At 44.4% G+C, this 24,536-nt stretch overlaps 2 protein-coding genes across 13 annotated transcripts in view; one reads left to right on the top strand and one right to left on the bottom strand.

The window, feature by feature from the left end:
* The first annotated feature begins 572 nt into the window (after window positions 1–572).
* Window positions 573–24,530, top strand: SLC7A9 (solute carrier family 7 member 9). Of its 11 annotated transcripts, none has more exons than XM_073226635.1 (15): window positions 583–655; window positions 759–840; window positions 1,244–1,392; window positions 2,993–3,140; window positions 3,331–3,573; window positions 3,982–4,107; window positions 4,353–4,452; window positions 5,145–5,189; window positions 5,677–5,800; window positions 6,570–6,673; window positions 11,576–11,672; window positions 12,678–12,827; window positions 17,611–17,785; window positions 18,608–18,642; window positions 19,537–19,719. In XM_073226635.1, the coding sequence occupies exons 3-15, from the start codon at window positions 1,306–1,308 to the stop codon at window positions 19,627–19,629; spliced, it is 1,527 nt and encodes a 508-aa protein (XP_073082736.1). In that variant the 5' UTR covers window positions 583–655; window positions 759–840; window positions 1,244–1,305; the 3' UTR covers window positions 19,630–19,719. The 11 variants fall into 11 exon arrangements, with proteins under 11 accessions (XP_073082737.1, XP_073082736.1, XP_073082738.1 ...); XM_037021517.2 differs by adding an exon at window positions 23,151–24,530 and having other exon boundaries at window positions 588–840; window positions 19,537–19,649; XM_037021518.2 differs by adding an exon at window positions 20,054–20,169 and having other exon boundaries at window positions 588–840; window positions 19,537–19,649.
* Window positions 21,937–24,536, bottom strand: part of TDRD12 (tudor domain containing 12) — a 71,796-nt gene continuing 69,196 nt past the window's right edge. The window contains exons 28-32 of one of the 2 annotated variants that reach the window (XM_017667194.3): window positions 23,373–23,433; window positions 23,170–23,283; window positions 22,927–23,080; window positions 22,774–22,840; window positions 21,937–22,368 (exon numbers count right to left, since the gene is read on the bottom strand). In XM_017667194.3, the coding sequence (XP_017522683.3) occupies window positions 22,277–22,368; window positions 22,774–22,840; window positions 22,927–23,080; window positions 23,170–23,283; window positions 23,373–23,433 (488 nt within the window). In that variant the 3' untranslated portion in view covers window positions 21,937–22,276. Of the gene's footprint in view, window positions 22,841–22,926; window positions 23,081–23,169; window positions 23,284–23,372; window positions 23,434–24,536 lie in introns of both variants that reach the window. The other variant, XM_017667193.3, reaches the window with a different exon arrangement.

Genomic DNA, 24,536 nt, shown 5'->3' on the forward strand with positions numbered 1-24,536 from the left:
GCGGCTGGAGTGGCAAGTGCCGAGCCAGCAGGGGCCTGCATGAGGCCTCGCTGCTGTGGCCATATTTTGCACAAGTCTTGTGGTTCCAAGTGATGCTGAAACCAGTTGCTGCCAAAGCTGAATGGAAGAGACTTGCCCACCTTCCTGGCAGCTCGGTCAGAACCCGGCGGAAGGCAGGCCACGGGCTGTGGGAGGAATTCTGTTCTGGAGAGGAAAGCGTCTGCCCAACCGGAGGTTACACGTGCCACCGTTTGTTTGTGCCTCCTGACTGCTGCTGTCAGTGTAGCCGCGAAAGCAATAAAAGAGTCGGTTCCAAAGTTTATCTCCTCTGGTTCCAGTCTTTAGAGAGATTTCCCTTTACAGGTTGTAGCTAAATAGGGATAATCTAGTTAAGGAAAAACAATTGATCTAGACACAAATGAACAAAACAAAAACATTTTTGGAGAAAAACTGGCTTTGTCCGACCCTCCCCTTTGTGTGTGGTGTCTCCAGGCTTCATTGCTTAAAAGAAAAGGGGGCGTTTAATAATTACCTTTGTTGACCTCTGTACCTTCTGGCTTCCTCCACTCCTGGGCACAAGACATGGCCATTCCTAGGGTGTGACAGTGCAGACGCAGGCTCTGCGTCTCCCAGGCTCTGCAGGGTTGAGAAGAAGGTAAGGCTGTTGGGTGGTGGGAGGCTCACCGCTTTTCTGGCAGGGACTGGAGAGGGTCCTTATTTAGAGAAAGGGTCCTGGAAAAGACCATCAACTACTGCAGCCCTCAGCTGATTCTCGGCAGTTTTCTCATACCTGGCATCACTCAGTGAAAAACTCCATTCCGTGGCCCTCTCATGCGCCAGGTGAGTACATCTTGGGAAGTAATGGTGAGAAAAGCACTCCTTCCTGGGACTTGATTCCAATGTGTTTTAAAATTATTATTCTTGCTTTTGAAAACACGAAGTTGGAACCATGAAGGGAGAATGACTTTCAAGAGTGTCACTGCTGAGGATTAGAAGCCAGTGGCATAGGCGCAGGGGTCTGATGGGGAAGGTTTGGAAAAGAGCTCGGGAGCTTTGCTCCGAGGCCTGAACAACATCATGAAGACTTGTTTTTCCTGGGACTGAGCAAATTATCCTCAAGGGATTGACAACAGCCCTCTCCTGAGACAGTAGCTGAAAATCTGCTTGTGGAGTCAGTTCCCACCACCCAGGGCGTTAGTAGAGAGAAGCCTCGCTGAGATCTGTTTTGCATCTTGTCTGCCAGAGTGTTTGCTGAACCAAGGCCTGGCCCTCCTTGCAGCCTCTGAGAACTGGCTGGGGGGCAGAATGAGCGACACAAGCCTGAGAAAAAGGAGAGAGGATGAGAAGTCCACCCAGAGCAAGGAGCCCAAGACCACAAGTCTCCAAAAGGAGGTGAGGCCGGCCGTGGGGACAGGCCCTTCCCGGGCGGGGGGTTATGTCAGTGAGGAGCAGCAGGCCCTCCCAGTTAACCTCTCATTTGCAAAGTGGATCTCTGAGTGAACAAGTCTTTGGACTTACCTCCTTCCCTCTGGCCAGTGAACTCAGCATTTTCTTGTAGAGTTAATACACGTGTGCTTCTATGCCCTGGGTTAGGGCCTGGACGGGCTGGTTCTTGTTCGGACCTATGGCCTCTTCGGGGATGACCGGCATCTTCCCCAAATACCTGTCCCTCTCATGTTTGAGTATCTTCAGTGACAGGGAATTCCCATTCCTTCTTGGTGAGTCTAGCTGGGGTGGCGAGTCTGACATGGCTGTGAAACAGATGAGCCCTCTGGGCTGGAATGTAGTAAGGACTGGACCTGGAGGTGCTCAGGCACGAGAAGGGCCCAGAGCCTGTGTGACACGGGGCTGGCACCAGGCCTGCAAAGAAAGGGAGCTTGGCGGGGGCGAGGTAGTGAAGGCGGAACAGGGCTCAGTGCCCCGCCTGCAGCGTGCCAGTCCCAGGTGGATGGAAGCAGCATGGGGTGGGCATGGAGGGACAAGCTTCAGGCTCCTAGGATATAGAGGGAGGGCCCCTGAGCAGTATCAGGATGGCTTCAAGGACAGGACAAGCTCCCCTGGGAGCTCCTGGCCTGGCAGCAGAGGGGACAGAGGGATACAGAGGATAGTATGGCTTGGCTGTAGGCTGGCCTGGGCCAGTGCTGCCCAGTGGAAAGAGCACAGCTGAGCTAACCCCACACATGTCTGAAACTCAGGCAACTTCAAAATGAATGCAGACCTCAGCAGGAGAGGAGGGATTCTGGAGGGTCCCCAGGCTGGTGGGGACAGCTGAGACTGTCCTGGGTGGGGACACTGCTCCTCGAGGCCCCTCTGCCAAGTGTGTGTGTCCCTTGGTGCCAAGTCACAGTTGGGGTCTTACCTGTATTCCGGGATCTAGTCCTGAGCACAGCCTCTGCCCGGGTAGGCGAGCACATACATGCACCATCACCTTGGATTCCAGAAGTCAGGCCTGGTGAGTAGGGGCCTGAGTCAGACATGTTCTTTCTTTTAAAAAAGTATTTTTCTTGATTTGATTCATAGATGATTTATGTGAGACACGCAGATCTTTAGTGTTCAGTTTGATGGTGGGCCCCGGCCTTGAGTTCTGCCCCTGTAGATAACTTTGCCTGTTGAGCTTGGCTGGCGTGGAATCACACCGTGCATCAGCTGGGTCTCCTTGGTAGGAAGCTCATTCCCTACAGAGAGGCACCAAAGCATACAGCCCGTTAATGTCCCTGGAAGCCTGCATTGCCTTACCCACACTGGCTGTGTAACCCTGGGCTATAACGTAGCCTTCCTGTGCCTCCATCTGCTCCTCTGTAAAGTGGGGGTGACGATGGTATGCCCAGCTCCTGAGGCTGTCACGAGTATGTCACATTGACGTCATGTCAGCAAAGCCTGTGTTACGGCCTGGGAAGGGGCTGGCACTGCACCGGCCACACTGAAGGCAGGCGGTGGGCCCCCTGGGCTGGATCCAGGTGGCAGCGCCCACTCCTCCTTCCTCATGTCCAAGGTCGGCCTGTTCAGTGGCATTTGCATCATCGTGGGCACCATCATCGGCTCTGGGATCTTCATCTCCCCCAAGTCTGTGCTCAGCAACACGGCAGCTGTGGGGCCCTGTCTCATCATATGGGCGACCTGCGGGATTCTCGCAACACTGGGTAACAAGGCGACCCTCCCTGCTGAGCTCTCTCTGCTGAACATGGGGACAGGCTACCTGAACTCAGGGCAGTCGCATGAGAGAGCCCTGCAGCAAGGCCCTGTGAGCGTGGCCCCCCAGCGCGGGGAGGGCTCCCCGGACCAGGGCAATGCCTCACCGGGGCCTGAGACCCTCTCCTGTCTGTGTTCCAGGCGCTCTGTGCTTTGCAGAGCTTGGTACGATGATCACCAAGTCCGGGGGCGAGTACCCTTACCTGATGGAGGCCTTCGGCCCCATTCCTGCCTATCTCTTTTCCTGGACCAGCCTGTTCGTCATAAAGCCCACATCCTTTGCCATCATCTGTCTCAGCTTTTCCGAATACGTTTCTGCACCCTTCTACTCAGGCTGCGAGCCTCCCAAAGTTGTTGTGAAATGCCTGGCTGCGGCTGCCATCTGTGAGTACCCAAGTCAGAACCCCTGGGCAGGGCTCACAAAGGATCTGGCACAGATGGTGTGGGGAGACCCTGGCCTTTGCTCCTCGACATCCCGAAAGAGGCCAAGTGGGCTGGGGGCGCCGGTGGCCCAAAGCCCCTGTCCTTTGCTGGCCCTGCTGTGCTCTGCGGGACTGTGGCTGTGGGCCGACCCCCAAGGCGGCACTGGGCGGGCCTAGCTGCTTCTTCAACACCCGGGAGGGAGGCAGCCCAGCTAGATTTCAAAGGTCACCGCCAGGTGCATTTAATGGATGGGTGGTTGGTGGGGGGCGGCTGGGGGGTGCCTGGTCAGGGAAAGACCTCCCAGGGCCCCAGGAAGGGTGGAGACATTGAGCTGCAGACACAAGGGTGCCCCACCTCGGATCTTCCCAGTGCTCATCACCACAGTGAACGCTCTGAGCGTGCGGCTGGGGAGCTACGTCCAGAACGTGTTCACAGCAGCCAAGCTGGTGATCGTGGCCATCATCATCGTCAGCGGAATTGTCCTGCTGGCCCAAGGTGACCCGCGGCCGGGAGGGTGGGTGGGCGCCGAGGCACGGCCTTTTCAGCTGGAGGTGTTGCCCCTAAGTGTGTCTCTAAGGAAGCAAGCAGGAATTCAACAGAAAGAACCTTCCGTTTCCCCACTTTTCAGGGTTTGTGTAACAACCTGAATCAGAGCCATCCCCTTCTTCCCATGGAGATGAGGCAGAGGCCCAGACTGGGCAGCTGACACCCACTATTCACACTGTCTGGCTTAATTACAGGAAATACAAAGAATTTTGAAAATTCTTTTGAAGGCACAAAAGTGTCTGTGGGAGCCATCAGTCTGGCATTTTATAATGGACTCTGGGCGTACGACGGATGGTAAGGCTCTTCTAAGATGCACACGTCTGGTTGTGGGTTTCTTTCGGTTATTTGAACTAAAACCAGGTGTAAAGCAACAATTTCTCCTTTCTGGGGCTGGGGGACCCTAAAATTCACTTTCCCCTCTCCCTTTTGTTATGCACCCCACATCTCGCCCTTCGCTCTCCCCGGACCCCAGAGACACCGTGACTGCTGCCCCTTTCCCAGTCTCTCAAGGCCGCAGCCTGGCAGGGCGGCCATGAGCAGGCAGCAGTGGGCAGCGCTGCCCAGCCCTTGATGAGGCAAGAATATTCAGCGGCACTTCTGTTTCCACCTTGAAAACACTGGCTTTCGTCCAGGGGACTCTGTTTCCATCCGGAGAAGAAGGGCGGCTGTCGGTGGTGCTGGGCTTTCCACTGCGCAAAGTGTCGGCTGTGTTCTCTCCTTTTCAGGCAGTAAATCTGACTTTTCAAAGCACCTTGGGAACTCATCACTCCCAATAATTCTTGAAAATTCCAGGGCAATTCCCATGGAGGAAAAAGACGTCCCAACTGACAGACCAGGGTTTTCTCTGGAAGAAACGGCCCTGAGATTCCTGCAGAATTTTCTCCATGGTGGACAGTCTTAAATGAGGCCAACATTTATTACGTGTTTCACAATCTTAGCAAAGAAAATCAACGTCGTGTTGCTCACGTTACTTTGTTTTCCTCTAGGAATCAACTCAATTACATCACAGAGGAACTGAGAAACCCTTTCAGGTAAAAAAGCTGGGCAGGGCAGGAGACAGTGGGCAGGCAAGCGTGTTTGTCTTCTCCCAAACGAGAGGTGGGATTGCTGCCCACCATGATGCCGCGATCCCCTCCCAGGCAGCAAGGGGCTCCCGTGAGCTCATTTAACACTCGGAGAGGTTGATTTTGTTTGGGGTAGTGGAAAGGTGGTTGATAGGAAGAACAATATCTCTGGCTTGTTTTGCTTTATGAACAATTCAGTTTTCCTGCCCTGGAGTCTGAGAGAGGTAGAGTTCTTTCTCAGTTGAGAATGTTACGTCCCCACTGGGGCTCTGCTACCACAGAAGTCCCCGCGTCTGCATGGGCTTCAGCAAAGGCAGCTGGGACCCAGCCCAGCATGGGGAGCAGGCATGGGGATGGCCAGGGTGGCTGGGAGGAGACTGTTATTACAATCTTGGGAGCCTCTCATGGGCCACTCTGGTCTGACCCTGGCTCCCTGCGTCCCTTCCCTTCCCAGAAACCTGCCCTTGGCCATTGTCATCGGGATCCCACTGGTGACGGGGTGCTACATCCTCATGAATGTCTCCTACTTCACCGTGATGACTGCAACCGAGCTCCTGCAGTCCCAGGCTGTGGCCGTGGTGAGCGCCCCTTGTCTCTGCTGGGCTGTGGTCTGAGAAGGGCACAGGCACCGTATAAATGCTCCGGCTGAAGTGCGCTGGTGGCGGGGAGGGAAATCATCACTCAGGAGCCCAGAGAGTGAACAGGATGGGGGTGGGGGTGACCTGGGTGCAGGCCCAGAGCTCGCCTGGAGCAGGGCTGGATTTAACCAGGGTTGGGGTTTTACCAAATATGAGGGAGAGAAAGGACAAGGCAGGAACTGAGGGCGAGCTTATGATAATGGATCATGGTGCTGGTACAGACCGAGCAAGAGCAGCGGTCGGGAGGGGCAGTGACAAGGCGGGAGTCCGTGAGCTGGAGCCTTCGTGGGGCGGGGTAGCCCAGGAAATGGATTGGAAACAGACAGTGGGGTGACAAGGACGGGGAGAGTGGAGAGGTGCTGTCGTGGTCGTGCTGAGTCAGCCACCACAAGGGCAGATGGCTGAGGTGGGAAGGGGAACCGGCGCGTTCTGAGCGAGGGGATCAAGGAAAGGCAGGCTGGGTGTCAGGATGCTGAAATGACAGGACGCTGACGGGTGGGTGCGGAACACGTGCCTGTTACCATCTAAAAACACTGAGACAAGTCTGGAGAGAAAAACGGCCATGCTGCCAGGGGCCCTCTACTCCCCTCTCCAGGATGGGGGTCAGAGGCCCGGGGGCCGGGGCCTCCGGAGGGCCCAGCGGCTTACTGGGGACCCTCAGCCCTGGGGGCCGTGCAAGATCTCCGCACTCATCTGCTCCTCTCCCCAGACGTTTGGTGACCGCGTTCTCTACCCCGCCGCGTGGGTCGTCCCGCTCTTTGTGGCGTTCTCCACCATCGGCGCCGCCAACGGGACCTGCTTCACGGCGGGCAGGTAGGGCGCCCCCAGCTCCCACCCCCGGGGCAGAGGGTGGAAGACCAGCTCGGGGCAGAAACCCTCCTCACGACACAGTGGTAAGCCGAAGCCCAGGAAAGGCAGCGTGTGGCCTGACGAGCCGGTACCCCGGCGCTGGACGTGGCGGGCCCCGCAGGGCGGGAGAAGCAGAGGTTTCCGTGCGCTACTACTCGCCTTGTGCTTTTCACCGAGTGGTGGTGTCTCTGGGCATCTCGCGGAAATGTGCGCACAGTCTAGATCAGGGATCGGCCGGCTTTTCCTTAATGGGCCAGATAGTAAACGTTTGCCTGTAGACCATACAAGTCTGTCACTTGGACGCAAGTCTGTCTTTGTAGTGCGACAGCAAACTGCCGTGGTTATGCTCCGCTGAAACGTTATTTACATAGGCAGGCACGGTTTGCCAGCCTCTGCCGCCTGGAGCCAGATAGCCGCTGTATTGTATTCCATTTTGTGATGTAGCGTCGTGATTTAACATAACCTCTGCCTGTGGAGCTGGGTCGGGGGTGTTTCATGAACACTGCTATGGGGAGTGTTCTTGAATCCCTGTCTGGGCCCAGCCGTCCCGTGCTCTGAGTGGGCAGACTCCTGAGGGTGAGAGGTCACACGCACACACTATGTGCCAGAAGATCGTTCTTCTAAGGCTGTGTCAAAGCACACAGGCAGTGCTGGTCCTGAAACGTTCCTTCCTCAAACTCAAAGGTGTTTTGGCCATTCTAGATTCTTTGCACTTCCATACGAATTTTAAATCAGCTTGTCAACTACAAAAAAGCCTTCCGGGATTCTGACCAGGCCTGTGTTGAATCTACAGATCAGTTTGGAGAAAGGGCTGCCTTCTCACAAGTATTGATTCTTCCAATCTATGGGCATGGGCTCTATTGATTTTGGTCTTTTGTTTTAAAAAATGTTTGAGTAGTAGGTGACGGTATACAGTTCTTGCACATATTTTGTCAGATTTATCCCAAAATCTTTCATATTTTTTGTTGTAAATGTAATTTTCAAAATGAAAAAAATTTGATGGTTTATTGCTAGTTTATGGAAACATAATTTCAATAGCTCTATTGAAGTATAAGTAGCATAAAACTTTATAATTGTACTACTCAATGATTTTAGTGAATTTATAAAGCTGGACAAGCATCGTCACAATCCAATTCTAGAACAGTTTCCTCGTGCCTAATTGCAGTCGATCCCTGCTCCCACCTCCCACCATAGGCCATAGTGATGTGCTTCTGTGTCTGTGACTTTGCCTTTTCTAGACATTTCATCTAGTGTGATACAGTATGTCATTTGTATCTGGCCTCTTTCACTTGGTGTATTATTTTTAAGGTTCATCAGTGTTGTAGCACTTATCATTCCTTTTAATCACTAAATAGTATATCCACTACATGGATATACTACATTTTATCCAAGATGCTTGGATTGTTTCAGTATGGGCCATGATGAACAATGCAGCTATGGACATTCAGCAATATGTCTGTGTAAAGATGTGTTTCCATGTCTCTCAGGTAGATTCCTAGGAATAGAATTGATGGATCATGTGGTAACTTTATGATTAACTTTTAAAGAAACTGCTTAACTGCTTTCTGAGTGAAAGTTCCATTTATGTTTCTATAAGCAACACATGAACATTCTGGTTTCGTCACATGCTCACCAACACTTGGTATTGTCTTTTTTATTATAGTCATTCTAGTGGGTATATCACTATGGTTTTAACTTGCATTCCTCTAATGACTAATCTTTATTAGCATTTTTATGTGCTAATTAGTCATTCATATATCTTCCAGTGAAATAACTATTCAGACCTTTTGTCCCTTTAGAAAATTTGGGCTGTTTGTCATCTGATTGAGTTGTAAGAGCTCTCCATATATTCTGGATACAAATCCTTTATCAGGTATCTGAACTGCACTTATATTTCTCCCAGTCTGTGACTTGTCTTATTTTCTTAATGTTTTTTAAACACCAATGTTTTTAACTTTGACAAAATCCAGTTTATCAATTTTTTTTTCATGGGTCATTGTTTTGTTGTCTTATCTAAGAACCTTTGCTCAAAGGTTTTGTTTTATCCTAGAAACTTTATAGATTCAGCTTTTACATGTGTGATCCATTTGGGGTTGACTTTGTATAGTTCTGTACCTGCATAGCTTTGAGTGTTGGCCAGGGACTTGTGCTCTATTGAATTATCCTGGATATAATTTTCATGGGATCAAATCTAAGATTTTTATTTACTTGCTTCTGACTTTTCTATCTCACATAGACAGACCTTCCTCTCCTTTCATGAATACCTATCAAAGTTTTCTTCTAGCATTTTACTTTAGCTCTTTGGTCAATCTGGAATGCATTTTGATGTGAGGCATATAATCTTTTTCCCCAAATATTTACCTGTTGTCCCAGTATTATTTATTGAATAATCCATCCTTTCCCCTATAACTTGAAATGCCATCATCATTCCCGATGTACTTGGTTCACTTGCTTCATCTGATAAGACTTTTCTGTGCTGTTATCATACTTATTATGCATTTCACAGCTTCAGTAAAATCCAGTAGGACTGGTGCTCCCATGTTGGACTTCTCCTTTGCCTGTTCAGTTTTTATTTTTTAACATGATTCTGTCCAGTTCCAAAAGTCCTGCTTGCATTTTGACTGCATGGACTTTATAGATTGGTTTGGGGAGAACTGGTGGGAGGTAAAGAGTGAACTAACAGCCCCATCTTGACTAAAATCTCCCTCCCTCTAGCACCTCCGTTCTTCCTACTTTCACTGGCTTGTTTTGGGAAATAACACATTTATATATTTTCAAAGTTCAAATATATAGTTTTAAACAGATGGGACTTTCTGGATTTGTATTGCTGTGTTATTTTACTGTAGTAGGAAGTGTGTGATCTTTATGCTCTCACTTCTTCGGAAGTTTTCAGATCTCCCTGGTGGCCTACTGCAGTTTTTTTTTTCTGTATATATATATTTTTTTAATTAAGGTATCATTGATATACAATCCTATGAAGGTTTCACATGAGCAACATTGTGGTTTCAACAGTCACCCTTATTATCAAGTCCCCGCACACACCGCACTGCAATCACTGTCCATCAGCGTTGTGAGATGCTAGTCATTACTCTACTGCAGTTCTTACGGTCTTAAAAATGTGCATTCGATTAACTTCTTGCCTTTATAACACCATCAGGTTTGTGTCTTGACGGTTCAAATCTTATGCTCTCAGTGAATGTGTCAAGCATTGCCTTCTGTTTCAAAGGCTCTTGTTTTTTGTGTCTACTTGGTAGACTGTTCCCTTTTTAGTAGGAATTCTCCCTCTTTTTGCTTTAGATTCCATTGTGTCTGATATTGGTATTGCTGGACCAGCTGTCTTCAGGCTGCTGTTCTTGTTAATACAACATCCCATCCCCTTTACCTCCCACCTCTTGGTGTCCGAGATTTGCTTGTGTCTCAACAAACCCACCCCAAGAGTCTCCAGCTGGATAAGAGGAAGCTGATCACTTTTAATGTGGTTACAGCTACAGATCATTTTCTAACACATTCCTTTGTTTTCTTGGCTTAAAAAAAAATTATCCTGATTATCCATCAAATTTCCTTTATTCCTTTTTGTCTCCTGCTGATGTGGGTTATATTTCTATTCTTTTAGCAATTATCCTTACAATTTAACATAAATACCTGCAAGTCTATCAGTATCTCAGCTCTCTTCCCGGACACGTGCTCTGCCTTTTGTATGGTCTAGTGTACCAGCTACACCTTGTTTATAAACCCACACCTCCCAGAAAGGTCATTATGACAAAACTAACATGCCTATTACTTACAGACCCACCCAACATATTTCACCGCCATTCCCCTAATGTTGCATCTTCAATCAACTCCTTCTGAATTCACTTTTTGCTGGGAGATTTTTAAAAGTTGACTGGAGAATAGGAAATGTTTCATAGTTATTGTCTCCCTAAAAATGTTATTTTGCCAGCAATCTTGATAGTTTAGCTGTACAGAATTCTCATCTGAAATCAACTTCCCTCATGACTTTGAACATATTTCCCAAGAGACGTCTGTTGTTCTGATTGTCCTAATTCTTAATCTTTTAAAAATTCAGTAGCTTTAAAATTTTTTTCCTTACAATACTTTTACATCTGAGGATGTTTTTGTCTAGTACTGGGTTCAGTTGCAGGCTCAGTGTTTTCTATTCCGTATAAGCACTCTTTTTTTTTAAATTTGCTGTATCCCATTCAAAGTAGTTGAACTTTTTCCTGTTCCTTCATTTCCTGTCTACATTGTCCATTTCTCTATGCTTCATACTCAGTTCTAGTTTCTGACTTCTCTTTTCACTTGTATCTAATTTATCTGTTATTGTAGTAACTTTTTATTTTTTTAGAAATTCTCTTTAGTTCTTTCCTCTTTCTCTCTTCAACATTTTAAGCAGTCTTTTAGGTTACTGCATCGCTAGCAGATCTTGGGAGGAACTACACCATATGGTGATGTCTACTGGTTCACCCTTTTCTGATTTTTTTTAACCACTGAAAACCTTCACAGCCCTGTATCTAAAGGCGAGACGCGCCATGGCTGCTCCTGCCAGGTGTTCCAGGCCCTCGGAGCTATTGGCTCATCTAGTTTTTACATTTGTTTCTTGTGTAAGTTTTAGGATTCACATCAGCTCTCTTCTCGAGAGGGCCTCCCCAACCATCCCATCCTTTCCCCCAGCTAAGTGACGCCTCAGCACCGGGACGCATTCCTCTCAGATGCATTTAGCCACCTCACTTTCTTCAAAACCCACTCACCTCTGGAGGCAGACTCCTCCTTGACGCCAGGGTCCCATCTCTGGCCCGTCTCGTCGTCTCAGTAGTGCAGCTCAGCCTGCTTGCTTACCAACTGACATCTCTATTACCACTTTTGCAGACTCGTGTACGTGGCAGGCCGGGAAGGCCACATGCTGAAAGTGCTCTCGTACATTAGTGTCAAGCGCCTGACTCCAGCCCCTGCCCTTATCTTTTATGTAAGTGTGCTTTCCACCATAAAAACACCCCTTGAAGGCAGAGGGCCCCTCAGTTTGGACGGGAAGGTAAACCTGTATTGCTAAGTCCAGTGGTTTTCAAATGATCCAGGTTCCCTTAGTCATTAGACATGAAACAGGAATATGAAAAAGCCCAAGACAGTTCAGTTTACCTAATCTCTGCTCCTTGTTCTAAACTTACCCATGAAAAGCACTGCTTGTCTCAACCAAGCTTGTATCCTCTATACTTCCTACCTATACATTTGTATGTTCTTGATCCTTGGAAACAAACTATACGAAAACCCACTAGCTAATAGGAAAGGAGAATATGTGCTTTGCAAGGTGGCTACTGATAGCAGCTTCTCATTATGGTCCAATACTTCAGAAGTCATGGGATCCTTGTGCAGTAAAAACCCTGACACCTTGTTATTGCAGTTCCTCAGGGAGGGTGGTCCCTGGTTGTGTCCAACTGTCCTGAGCACCTGTGGCTCATCCTTACCCCAGCCTCAGGGCCAGACTCCTCCTCCCAGCCCCAGAGGAGGACGGCACCGTCAGCCTGCTCCCGCTGAAAATGAAGAAACAGACCCGAATGACAAGGCTTTTGGAATCATAAGCGCAGGGTCATGCAACCAAGGCGGGTCAAGAACAGACCCAGATAACTTGCGGTTCACAGCCCAGGGCCCTTTCTCGCGAGGACAACTCTTTGGAAGGAAAACTCATAATTAGGAAGTTGGTGCAATACACATGCATATTTTGTTTTTCCCCAGTTTAAAATCATAACATCAAAGAGTCACAAATTTTCCAAATCCTTTTTGTGTCAGCCTCAAAGAAAACACCTATCATAATCAAAGTCTGTATTTAACCCCAAATATAATAGGAAACATGGGAGTTGTCTTTCATGTGAAAATATTTATCCCCAGGCCCAACTGCTTCTTCACTCTCCTGTGAAGCGGTAAGGATAAAGTGTTTATGTACTGACGACCTAAGAATTCATTCTCCTTCTATTAGGGTATCATAGCGACTATTTATATCATCCCTGGTGACATAAACTCATTAGTCAATTACTTCAGTTTTGCCGCATGGATGTTTTACGGCTTGACGATTCTAGGACTGATTGTGATGAGGTTTACAAGGAAAGAAGCAGAAAGACCGATCAAGGTAAGTTTAGTGCCACAAATGTCACAAGTGGCTTTAATTTTCTGAAATGGATTATAGAGGGTAGCTACCTTAAACTCTAGTGGCATCCTTCTATTTCCAACTTGAGTCTACTTGTCTCTTGAATGTATTTTAGAGTAGGAATTTGCTTCTGAATTCTGGCCCCAGACCCATTTCCACACATGCAACCACAGATAGTGGTTTGGGCTCCTTCCCGCCTCCCGGACTGAATGCTGTGGGTTTATATACAAAAGAGGAAGAAGAATTGGTTTTGTTTTGCTTATGTTAGGGGCTTTTTTTTTTTTTTAAGAACTGTGCTATTTAGGTAATAACAAGCACAGATGTAAGAAGGGAGGCAAGCTGAGGGCTTAAGTTACTGGGATGAGAGTAAAGATGTCTTTCAGCATTAGAATTTTGCTTCTGAAATTGGTCCTTCTAGTATTGAATCAAGAATATCACTGAGTCTCCAGAGTTATGTGAGACCAGAGCAGCCTGCCTGCAGTCAGGCAGTCCCACCTCAATCAGCTCACCTAGCAGGTGGAATCATGACACAGTATAGATTTTTAATCTGCATAAAAATCTCTCAAACAGAAATAAAAAGGGTTTGAGAGAAAATAACTATGGAGACAGGAAAAAAGGGATATAATACATGTATAATTAGAATCCCTGGAGAAGAAAATGAGAGTAACAGAATTCTTAAAAAGTTTAATTCAAGAAACATTTCCTGGGGTAGGAGGGAAAATGGGAGGGGGACCTGAACCAACACATTGACAGGTATACCAAGTAACTGGGAAATCAAAGCTAGAACACGCAACAATAAAATATATTCTCATTAAATGATGGAGTTTTTTGGAAAAAAAAAAAACCTGCTGTGGGTGTCCACTCCCCTTTCCTGTCCTCCCCCAACCCCAAATCCACTTATAAAGGAAAAAATATAGGCATCAGACCTCCCGTGAGCAGCACTTCATACTCTAAGACCCGAATGACAACAGATTTAAGGTATTCAAGAAAAGAGAATGTAACCCAAAGATTTCATATCCAGTCAAACTGACTTTGAAAAATAAAGTCAACCAACATGAAATAACTCAAGGCAGGTGTCATTAAATGAGACTGTCTGAGGAACTATCTAGAGAATGAGTTTCTGAAACCAAAAGGTCATTGGCATCAGGTGAATGTATGTAACTAGAGTACTAAGACTAAATGGTGGGAGATTAAAGATAACAAAAGAGTATATAAATATTAAGCATTGACAACATAACAGAGATGGAAGAGAAAGAGTGTGAAAGTATGCCAGAGAAACTGCCTTACATACTATTTAAAATTAGATGCAGGGGGAAAGAGAATTCCTGGCTAATTTCATTACTGCTTATTACCGACAGTATCTAAAAAAGAGGAGACTAAGGTAAGTCTACTATTTATAATGTTTACCCTCAGAACAGAAGCACAGCACTTACAAATGCCAAAAGGTATTATCAAAAAAACAAAAAATAAAGAGAGACACAAACCCAATAGACTGTATAATAAAAGACCTCTTACATAAAGAATCAGACTGGGAAACAATCAGAGTACCTTCCTGGTCAACATTTTCTTGGTAGAATGCATAATTATTAGGGCTTTCTGCTGTTGTCGTTGTTTATTAGTTGTTAATACCACAAAACTTTATAGAAATCTATCAATCTCTTAATATTCTGACTTATAGCTGGTAGTGATATGGGAAAGTTAATATTTAAATTCTCAAAATGAAATACAATATTTTTAATATGAATGTGAGGAAAGTGTCAAATTGCATTCCAATTCCAACACAAGTCAGAATCGTGCATAGGCATACTGAAAAGTGTGAGGCTTGTATGTCTCAGATGTAACCACTTGTTAACCATACTAAGTGGCTGGACATCAGGAAATCATTTTAAAGAACTTTACTTCCTGGTACAATATACGTTCTATGTAGTTTGTAGTTCTATGTTAGAATTACAAACTACATTCTCTGTTTCTAATGCAACAGAGCAGGAAATTAATAAAAAATTAAACTTTTCAGTCCAAAGGAAATAGGAAATCAAAGTACATAAATCCCTAAAAACAATAATGAAAATGACATATAATCCATGATCAGTGCTTTAAAGAAGTTTGCATTAAATGTATCAAAAATGAAATTAAATAGGCAACTCAAAAAGTAAAAGAACAAAGAAAACCAAGAATACAGAGGGAATTGATAAACAACAGAATTTATGGTTCTTAACTGGACTATTTGAGTTTTAGAATTTTCCCATGAATTCTTATTCTGCTGGGGTTACACTTTCCTAGGAAATTGTTCATTCCATCTAGGTGTTCAAATTCATTTGTATAGAGTTGTACAAATTAGTTTTATGATTAAAAACACTTCTTATGCTCTGGAGATTATTTATCCATTTTTATTTATTATTTGTATGTTTGTGCTTTAATTTTTCAAGTTAGCTACAGGTTGTTTTATGGATATTTCAAATTATTTTTATGGAATATATTAGTGATACCCAACCTTACAAAGATGGCAAAAAAAAGGCAGGTGGGAGAAGAAAATCACAGACCAATCTCGCTTTTGAATACTGATATAAAATCTTTAAAATTGTTTAACAAATAGAATCCAGTTACGTTAAAAGATAGTATGTCACAACTAAGCCAAATCTATGTGAGGATGGTTAAAGATAGAAAATCTATTAATTATGGGTTTAATTTCTGGATGGATATAATTCATCATATTAGTACACCTATGGAGAAAAGCCCTATGATGGTATCCCACAGATGCCAAAAACAACCAAGTAAAATTCAACATACATTCCTTACTGATAAAGACAGGAATTTATAACTATTTCTTAAGCATGGTCTCTCTTTCTCTCTCTCACACACACACCCTACAGCAAAAAGCTATCTTTAATAAGGTAACACTAGAGAGCTGTCTGCTAAAATGAACAAGAATGCCTTCTATCTGTCATCTAACACTGCCTGAAGACACCAGCAGGGCTATCAGAAAAGAGAAGGCAATCTGGAGCAAAAGGATTAGAGAAGACATTAAAGGCTCTGAAACTCTCCTTTCCAAGATAATAAAATTGTACATCTGGAAAATCTGAGAAAGGATCAAAGAAAAAAAAGAAAAATATAGAAAAGTAGTAAGATATAAAATTAACACATTGGAATCAGTAGCCTTTATTTATAAAAGTATCCAATTCAAAGATAATGCAAGAGAATACCTCATTCCCCAAAACAAAAAACAGACTTAGCAAGCAGTTAGACCTCTAAGTGGAAAAGTAATTCTCCTGAAAGACAGAAAAGGTAATTTGAATAAATGAAAATTCATACATGTTTTTGGATAGAAAGATGTCACACTGTTCCTTCATTAAGACATTTAATGAGAGCACAATAAAAAACACCATCTAATATATTTTTTGGAGTTAGATGATTATAAAGTTCATATTGAAGAACACAGATTAGTCAAGAAAAAACTTTTTAAAAAAGAGCAATATTAAAATACAAAGATTCTAAAATTTAAGTATTATGGTCTAATGCATGAAAAAAATTAATTGCTTTGTAATCCAAGAATTGGGAAAACCTTTCCTAAGATTCAAAATCCAGAAGTCATAAGGAGAAAAAAGGACAAATATGACACCAATGAAGTAAACATTTATACATTAAAAAAGAAAAAGTTAAAAATATACATAATGTAATGGGTGAAACAGTCATACCACAAAAAAGGGCTAATATTCTTAAAGAGCTCCTTAAAATTGAGATGGGAATTACCAACAAATGGAGAAATGGAGAAAAGATATAGAAAGACAGTTCAAAGAAAAAAATGCAATGACACTTAAAACTGAAACAAATGCCAGTAAGCCCAATGTTGCTCCTAATATGAGAATGCATAACAAAATTCTAATGAAACACCATTTCTTGCCTGTGAGATGGGCAGAAATACAACGTCTGGCCTTCCTCCATTGGTGAGGCTAGGGAACAGCCTCTCTGATGTCCACCAAACACTGCTAGTGGACTACAAATGGTTTAGCCACTGTAGAAGGAAACTTGTCAGTATCTAACAAGTTATGTATGCATTTACCTTTTGACCCAGCCATCCCATTTTGAGATAATCTATCCCTAAGTAAAATTTACTTTAGCATGAGCTGTAACAGCAAAAGATTCAGTACAACCCAGTGCCAACTAATGGGAGATGCTAAATAAATTTTGGTGCATCAACAAAGTACAGTATGGGAGAGTAGAAGATGGATGAGAAATAATTTCATGTATTGCCATGGCACTATCTCTGGAATATATTAATAGCAAAAAGCAAGGTGTGAAACTATCTTTTATGTATTTGCTACCTTTTCTAGAAGAGTAGATGATGAACATGTATATGTGTGTACACGCATGCATAAATGTATATTTGCTCAAAGAAATAATGGACAGGTAAAGCTAGAATTGAGACAATATACAGGATAAATCATCCAATTCCTACAAGTCAATGACAAGACAAAAAAAAAAGAGAGAGAGGAGGAAAGAAACATGTCAGGGACAAAGTCCACATCAGAGATGTATACTGAGTATTTACAGAAAAATGACATGATGTCTGGTGTTTTCTTTATATTCTAGGGAAAAGAGAAAGTAGAGTAGTAAAAGTAAGACTGGCGAAATTACTTAAAAATTTTTGGACAGTGGGTACCTGGAGTTCATTATATTCTGCTATCTCAGTGTTTTTGTTTTCAGCAAACTTTTCCAAAACAAAATGAATGCACCTGGGCCAATCACACCCCCGTGTTTCTGCCTCCAGGTGCCCATTTTCATCCCCATCTTGGTGACTCTCGTGTCTGTGTTTTTGGTTCTGGCGCCAATCATCAGTGAGCCCGCGTGGGAGTACCTCTACTGTGTGTTATTTATACTGAGCGGCCTAATATTTTACTTCCTTTTTGTCCACTATAAGTTCGGATGGGCCCAGAAAATCTCAAGTAAGTATCAGCCAAGGGCTGTTCTGTCAGTGAGGTGCGGAGAGGGGCGGCGTGCTGCAACTCCCCTGCCCTCACTCTGCCGAGACCTTCCTGCCACAGGACCCCACGCGGCTAGCAGACCTCACCTCCTCTTTGACCTGCTCCCCTCAGTGCGACACCTCTGGGTTCCACCTGGGGCACCTCCTTTGCTCTTGTTAATTACTGTACCAAATGGGAAGGAAAAACACCATTTTCTTTTCTTTGTAAACTAATATAAAATTTACCATCTTAACCATTTTTAAGGGTACTTAACCATTTTAAAGTATATTCACAGTGCTGTGCATCTGATCTCTAGAACACCTCTTTCTTTTGCCCGATACACAGACATCACCTGAGAGGCTCAGCAGCATCCCTCAGACACCCAGAAAGTGACAGGGTTGGGACGGTGGCCTGGGTCTCCCAATGCCTTCCAGCCTTCCACTCGGCAATCCTGGTTCCTCATCTGTTGTAGGATGACTGTTTAAAAGCTGAGCTATGTTAGCCACTCTCACCTTGAAAAAGAAAGTAGTGGTACCAAAGTTCATCAAGGAGACTCAGAAGGACACTCGTGTATTATCTTTACAATGTGTTTCCCGATTTACAAAAGCCTTCCAGGCTCCCGAGTGCCCTCACCAGGCCAACAGCAATCCATGGGCCATTTCTTGGCCTCCCTCTCCCTGCAAGTTGAGGTGCTAGAAGGCAGGAATTGGGCTGTGCATAATTTAATCCTGGACTTATGCACCAGCCACTTAATATCTATTGAGTAAATGTGATTATAAATCTGCCCCTTCTTTTCTCCTTCAGCTTGTCTGAACAAAGAAGTACCACCATTCCTTCAGGTACCCTGGGTGGTTTTTATTTATAATACATGCAACTCAGAGAGACATACAAGGTAGAAAAAGCAAAACTCAACTGGAAGCGGGTGAAGTTGGCCTGAGACTTTATTTAGCCTGAGCTGGTGGGCACTGAGGGTGCCTTTCTCCAGCCCATGCAAGTTTCAGACCCTCTCATCTGTGAAATCTGACTGTGGTGTTGTAAGAGAGAACCCGTTCCATATTGATTGAGAACATGAAACCAAAAACACAAAATGCATTATTTCTACCAAGGACTTTTCTCCTTTCCTGGAACAGTTCTGCCCAGCCCTAACCTGGTCACACCCTGAGCTGAGAGACTGGCTGCAGGCCCACTATTAAGAGGAAAGAAAATTTATTACTGAAAGAAAAACAGCCATTGTCCCCCTCCCCACCCACCCCACACCTCTGAAAATAAACTTAGATTTGATCATACCAGCAGAGAAACTAGCCTGGATGACTTACAGTCTAAAAGTATAGACTATGTCTTATTTCTCAGCTTTAGAATATTTAGCCAAGCTGCTCCCTACAAAAACCTGTAAGCTGGAATTAAGGAGGTAGAAAGAATGAACAATCTGGATTTTCAACAAGATGCTTAGTGACTTCAGACTAAATATTCAACTCTTGGTCAGTGGCAGTTAAATACACACACAGAATTGAGCCATTCATATTTGCCCGATGGAGTACAACGTTTGGTGGCAATAAAACTTAGCAGGTCCAAGGGTGGTTCTGGCCACCTGGGACTACCACCGTCCCCTGAGCGAGGGCTCCAAGGGGGACACACCAAGGGGCACTAACAGTGTTACTGCCGATATAATATATGACAATATAACAATAAGCAGGATGAAGTTGACTTGTATTTCTGACCGATCCCCACCCCAGGGCCTGTCACCATGCACCTGCAAATGCTACTGGAAGTGGTCCCACCAGAGGAAGCCCCGGAGTAGTCGCTCTGTCTCCTGGAACCAAGTCTAAGCTGTGGTGACTTTACTTTTGTAAGCAGTATTTGTGGTTATTTCTTACTGATGCTTTCTTAAGAAAAAGAATGTATTCAGATGTTTATAATACTGTTATTTTCAGATATCCTTAATTCTTTGGGTGGGGGTTCTAGACAGGCACAGGGATGGGTGGCTGCTCATGTTAGCAGGTGCAGGTGCACTCAACGGATGGCTGCCAGCCAGGAAAGGGCTGCCACCCTTTAACAAGGGGCACAGTGCATGTACTTAAATCAAGGGTATTCTTCAAACTTGGTGATCAATATTAGGTATATGTATTTATATAGAATTGGTGAGATTTCTGCTTTGATTGAAATAGATTTTTAAAATACTAAACTACAAATGTTTTGCCACCTACCAAAAGTCTTGCCACCCCAATGTTTTACCTGGGATATATGTGACAGGGCCATCCAGGCTGAATGTTGAGGCCCCCCCTGCAAAGCTGGCCATCTGGAACCAGTCGCAGCCTGTGCGTCCACAGCCGGTACTGTGATGAGTGGTCAGCATCATGGGCTCCCCAACAGCCTTCATTGGCCTTTTGGCCAAACCAGGAAGTGGGGTGAATAAATTTTATATTTGGCACTCAGGGAAAATACTAAAACACGTAAGTAACGTTTCTCTGAAAACACTGAAGTTTTATTGGTATACTACAACTTCCACACCAAAATTGACTAAGTATGTGAGCAATTTAGAAAAACAGAGACAAAAGAACCTTTAAGCTGCATTGTAGAAATTTACCCAAAACAGGAAAACCTGTACATACTAATAGTAGAACCTAACAAAAAAATTAGTAATTGTTTGCATTTCACAAACCAGTGTCCTATGTCCTAGAAAATGCTATTCAGAACTTCGGACAATAGTAAATTTAAACATGAGAAAAAAATTGAGACTTAAACAAATAGTCCTCCTCCCCCGATGTTTTCATTTAGCTGTCTGTGAACTACACAAGATAATTAGCATTACATCGTCTCTGGGAGCAGGACCCCACCATTTCTACGTGGGCAACACGTATTCATGCAACTCTACTACTTGCTGTTGTTATTTGCTATGTTTCACAAAAGAGACTGAATACAACCGAGCACACGCTGCAGATGGCCCACAGTCACGGGGGAGGCCAGCGCAGCCCAGGGGCCTGGCCACCACCCCAGAGCCCTCCCTGGCCGAGCAAATGTTGCTTCTACAGAAACTGACACACCTGAGGACATTAGGAGTCAAACCTTTGCTGGCAAAGACACCAGGACTTCATGCTTCCCAAAGAGCCCGTCCAAGCTAGCCACAAAAAAGGAGAATCAAGGAAGGGAAAAAAAGGAAAAAAAAAAATCACACAAATTCGTGTGCCAATTTGACACCTGCCAGTCAACCCGCAGGAGTTGCGGCAGCAGCTCCTGGACGCGCTCCAGCCGCTGTGCAGGCTGCTCCAGCAGAGGGCAGTGGTCGGCCCCAGTCAGGAGCCCACGGCCCACCCGGGAGCATTCTGGGCACCCCCAGGGTGAGGCGAGGCTGCACAGTGAGCAGAATGTCTTATTTTACAGATGAGGAAACTGAGAGCCAGAGTGGGATGCAGGCCTGCTCACAGGATGGCTTGGTGATAGAGCCGTAGGGCTTATGCCAGGGATGTACAAAAACTTGGGCATCTGTGCTTTCTAACGTATGAAAAGAATGCAGATCTTGCGGGCAGTCTCAACAGTCCCATTCTATCCATGTTCTGCACTTTCAGGCAAAGCTGCCCAACTCCCATCGAGGAAGTGAACAGGATTTAGATTTCTCAACAGCTCAGCTTTCTAAATTGTTCAATTAACATGACAAGTCAGGCTCTGGGCATTCCCGCATTTAAGTGGTAATGATGATACCCATTTCTCCTGAAAACCGGTGACCCTGGGCATCACTGCTTCCCCCTAGGATGGCGTCGGGGGTGTCTTTAGGATTCCCCACATGCAGGCGCTCTGAGGTCCTTTCAGGTCCCACCGGAGAGAAACCGTCGTCTCCTGTGCCTGGAACTCCGCCGGCTCAGGGTGCGCCCCACAAATAGCAGCTCTCCCTCCCAAAGCCCTGGCTTTGGTCGGTGCAACCCCATTTTCATCCCTGGACTACCTCTTCATAAGAAGTAAACTTACCCTGAGTAGCTACCAAGATCTTAAGAATCCCAGAAGTGTTCATGCACAGTCAGTTATATCGAATCCCAACTAACTCCTGGTTGAAAAGGCCTGTTAGGCAGTGCTGAGTATAATTGTGGAAGCCAGAAACCTCGCTTTCTATGCACAAGACCAGGTTTTCAGGAATGCACCAAAAGTAAGTCTACATGAAAAATGTGAACAGACTAACTCCGAAGGGCGCAGTTCATCACCCCAATGCCGCAGCGTGCTCTGTCCCTCGAGTGTGTCGTTCCGGGCTGTGGAGGCCAGGCCTGTGTTAGACTGGCTTCCTCTGTCCTCGACAGTCACCCTGCCTTTTTTCAAATGGGCTCAGAATTTCTCACCATTACCAATCCCAGTGCTGAAAGATGATACTCATATTTATTCTTGAAACGCAAAAAAGTTGACAGTAACTCTGCTTTTCTGAGCTTTCGTTCACACAGCAACATCTCCTATTGTCTGGTCTCCCGGCTGCTCAGGATTTAGTTCACATTGTCATTCACTGTCACTGTCGTCATCCTCCGAAGTTTTGTCACTGTTCTCAACCAGCTCTGCCACTTTGCGGGGCAGGTTTTTAGAATTTACAACTAAAAGAGTTAGATATTATTTTAAAATGTTAATTATAGACTAATTAGCAAATCTTTCCCCTCATTATTTTGGTCAATGCAGGAAAAGTCTCAGGGTCTTGCTCTATTTTGTGACTCATTTTATATTTTCATTATTTTAGGCAGAAATGAATTGGTGAAATTTGCCTGCTTATAAATAATTATAGTCCTAGTATTATAAGAAATTGTATTTATAACCAAGAATTGTCACCTCCTCAAACCAGAACATAACAGCACCAAGATCAACCACAAAGAGAAAACTAATTCCTAAGGCTCTACATTAACAACCCATTTCCACAAAGGCTGCCTTCCTACAATCAGCTGGGTGCTTACGCCCACCCCCTTGGCTCCCAGGCTTTCTCCAGGGAGGCAGTGCACCCCACTTACCCTCCGAGAAGTGGCCATCATCATCACTTTCTTCCCAGTGATCAAAATCAAAAGCCACATTAGGGTTCTGTTCAATATAACAGTTCACATTACATGAGAGAATAAAACACTCAGAGTGTTAAGACCAGTCAGCCACAGATACTCTCAACTCACCTTCTGTTTGAGTAAGCGACACCAAGATTCCCTTCTCTCTTTTGCAAGAGTGATTACAGGTTCATCGTTCTGAAGGACGCATTTGCAGTCATCTTTCGTTATACTGGCATGCAGCTCCATATCAGCCAAGTAAAATTTCTCTCCTACCCAGGCACTAGGTTTGCAAACAGAAATAGAGTCAGCCTTCTTAAAAGTGTTAAAAAATTATTTGTTTTTTTTTATAGGAAATATATATGAACCTACCTGAAAACAACTCTATCTCTAAAATATTTACATTTATAATCTTTTACATTCCTTATGCTTATCTTCAATATGACTACATCTTCCTTTTGGAACCATTTTATTTGTGGGTGGAAGCTAGAAGAAAAGAAAAAGGCTTACACACTCATCGCTATTTATTCTCTAGGGAAGGATGGGAAGTAGACCGCAATAACAGATGGACTTACCTTTTCAGAGGCTCTGTAGTTTTGTTAAGAGGAGAATCTCCAGTGTTTTCAGGCAAAGTTTCTGTACAAAAAAGTCAAATTGTCCTATAGGTTATTTCCAAGTATCCGGTTGCAAAGAATAATTAGAAAAAATTAAACGGCATATCACTTAGTAAAACTAGTAAAAACAGACTTTGACAAGTATTACAATTAAATAATCCAGAAAGTAAATCCCTCTCTGAAAAGGAACTGCATTACAGTTGGTGGCTACAGGATCCCAATGGTCCTGCTTCTCTGCTGCCTTCTTTACCTGCAAGGACCCTACCAAAGGTAACTTCTGCACAGCAGCCAACAGACACAAGGAACCAAAGCTCAATGTAACATTTCTTAAAAGAGTGTAAGTTAAACATCTTAATCTATAATACTAGAAGCTTCCATCCAACGACTTGAGCAAGAATGTTCAAAGCAGCTTCAAAAACTAAAAACCATCTCAACATCTATCAACAGGTACATAAGTGACAGGAATGAAAAATATATTGGAGAGAATACACCCAATATAGTGGTAACTTTGTATGGGGACAGATGGTAACCACACTTGTCAAATCACTGTTGTGTAACCTGTAACATACTATTTCTTATCAACTATACTTCAATTAAAAAATGGGCAACAAATAAATTGTGGTATATTCATTTCACAGAATACACCTCAGCAATAAAAACACCACCTCTGCTTACAATCATCTAGATGAATTTCACAAACATGATGCTGAGTGACAAGCAACAGAATATATATACATATATAAATATATATAAATATATCTATATATCTATATATATATATATATAATAGATATATTTCCAATTCAGCAAAATTAGTGGTGATAAAAGTCAGAACAGTGGTTCCTGGGAAAGGTTCTAGATGTGAAGGTGCCTGAGGGAGATGCCTGGTGTTCTGGAAATGTTCAACAGCCTGATCTGGGTGTGGTTAGTGGGCATGTACATGTGTAAAAAGTTCTGATGAGCTAAACACTGAAGATCTCTTCACTTTACTGGATGAACATACCTCAAATAACAAAAGGAAAGAAGTTATCAAAAAAACATTGGTATCTGAATTGTCAAAAATAGGAGGTTAGGCTTATGTCACCTCTATCTAAGTGGAAAGCCTAAACATTAGAAAATTCCCAA

Source organism: Manis javanica, chromosome 17 (assembly GCF_040802235.1).
Source record: "Manis javanica isolate MJ-LG chromosome 17, MJ_LKY, whole genome shotgun sequence".
Taxonomy (NCBI): Eukaryota; Metazoa; Chordata; class Mammalia; order Pholidota; family Manidae; genus Manis; species Manis javanica.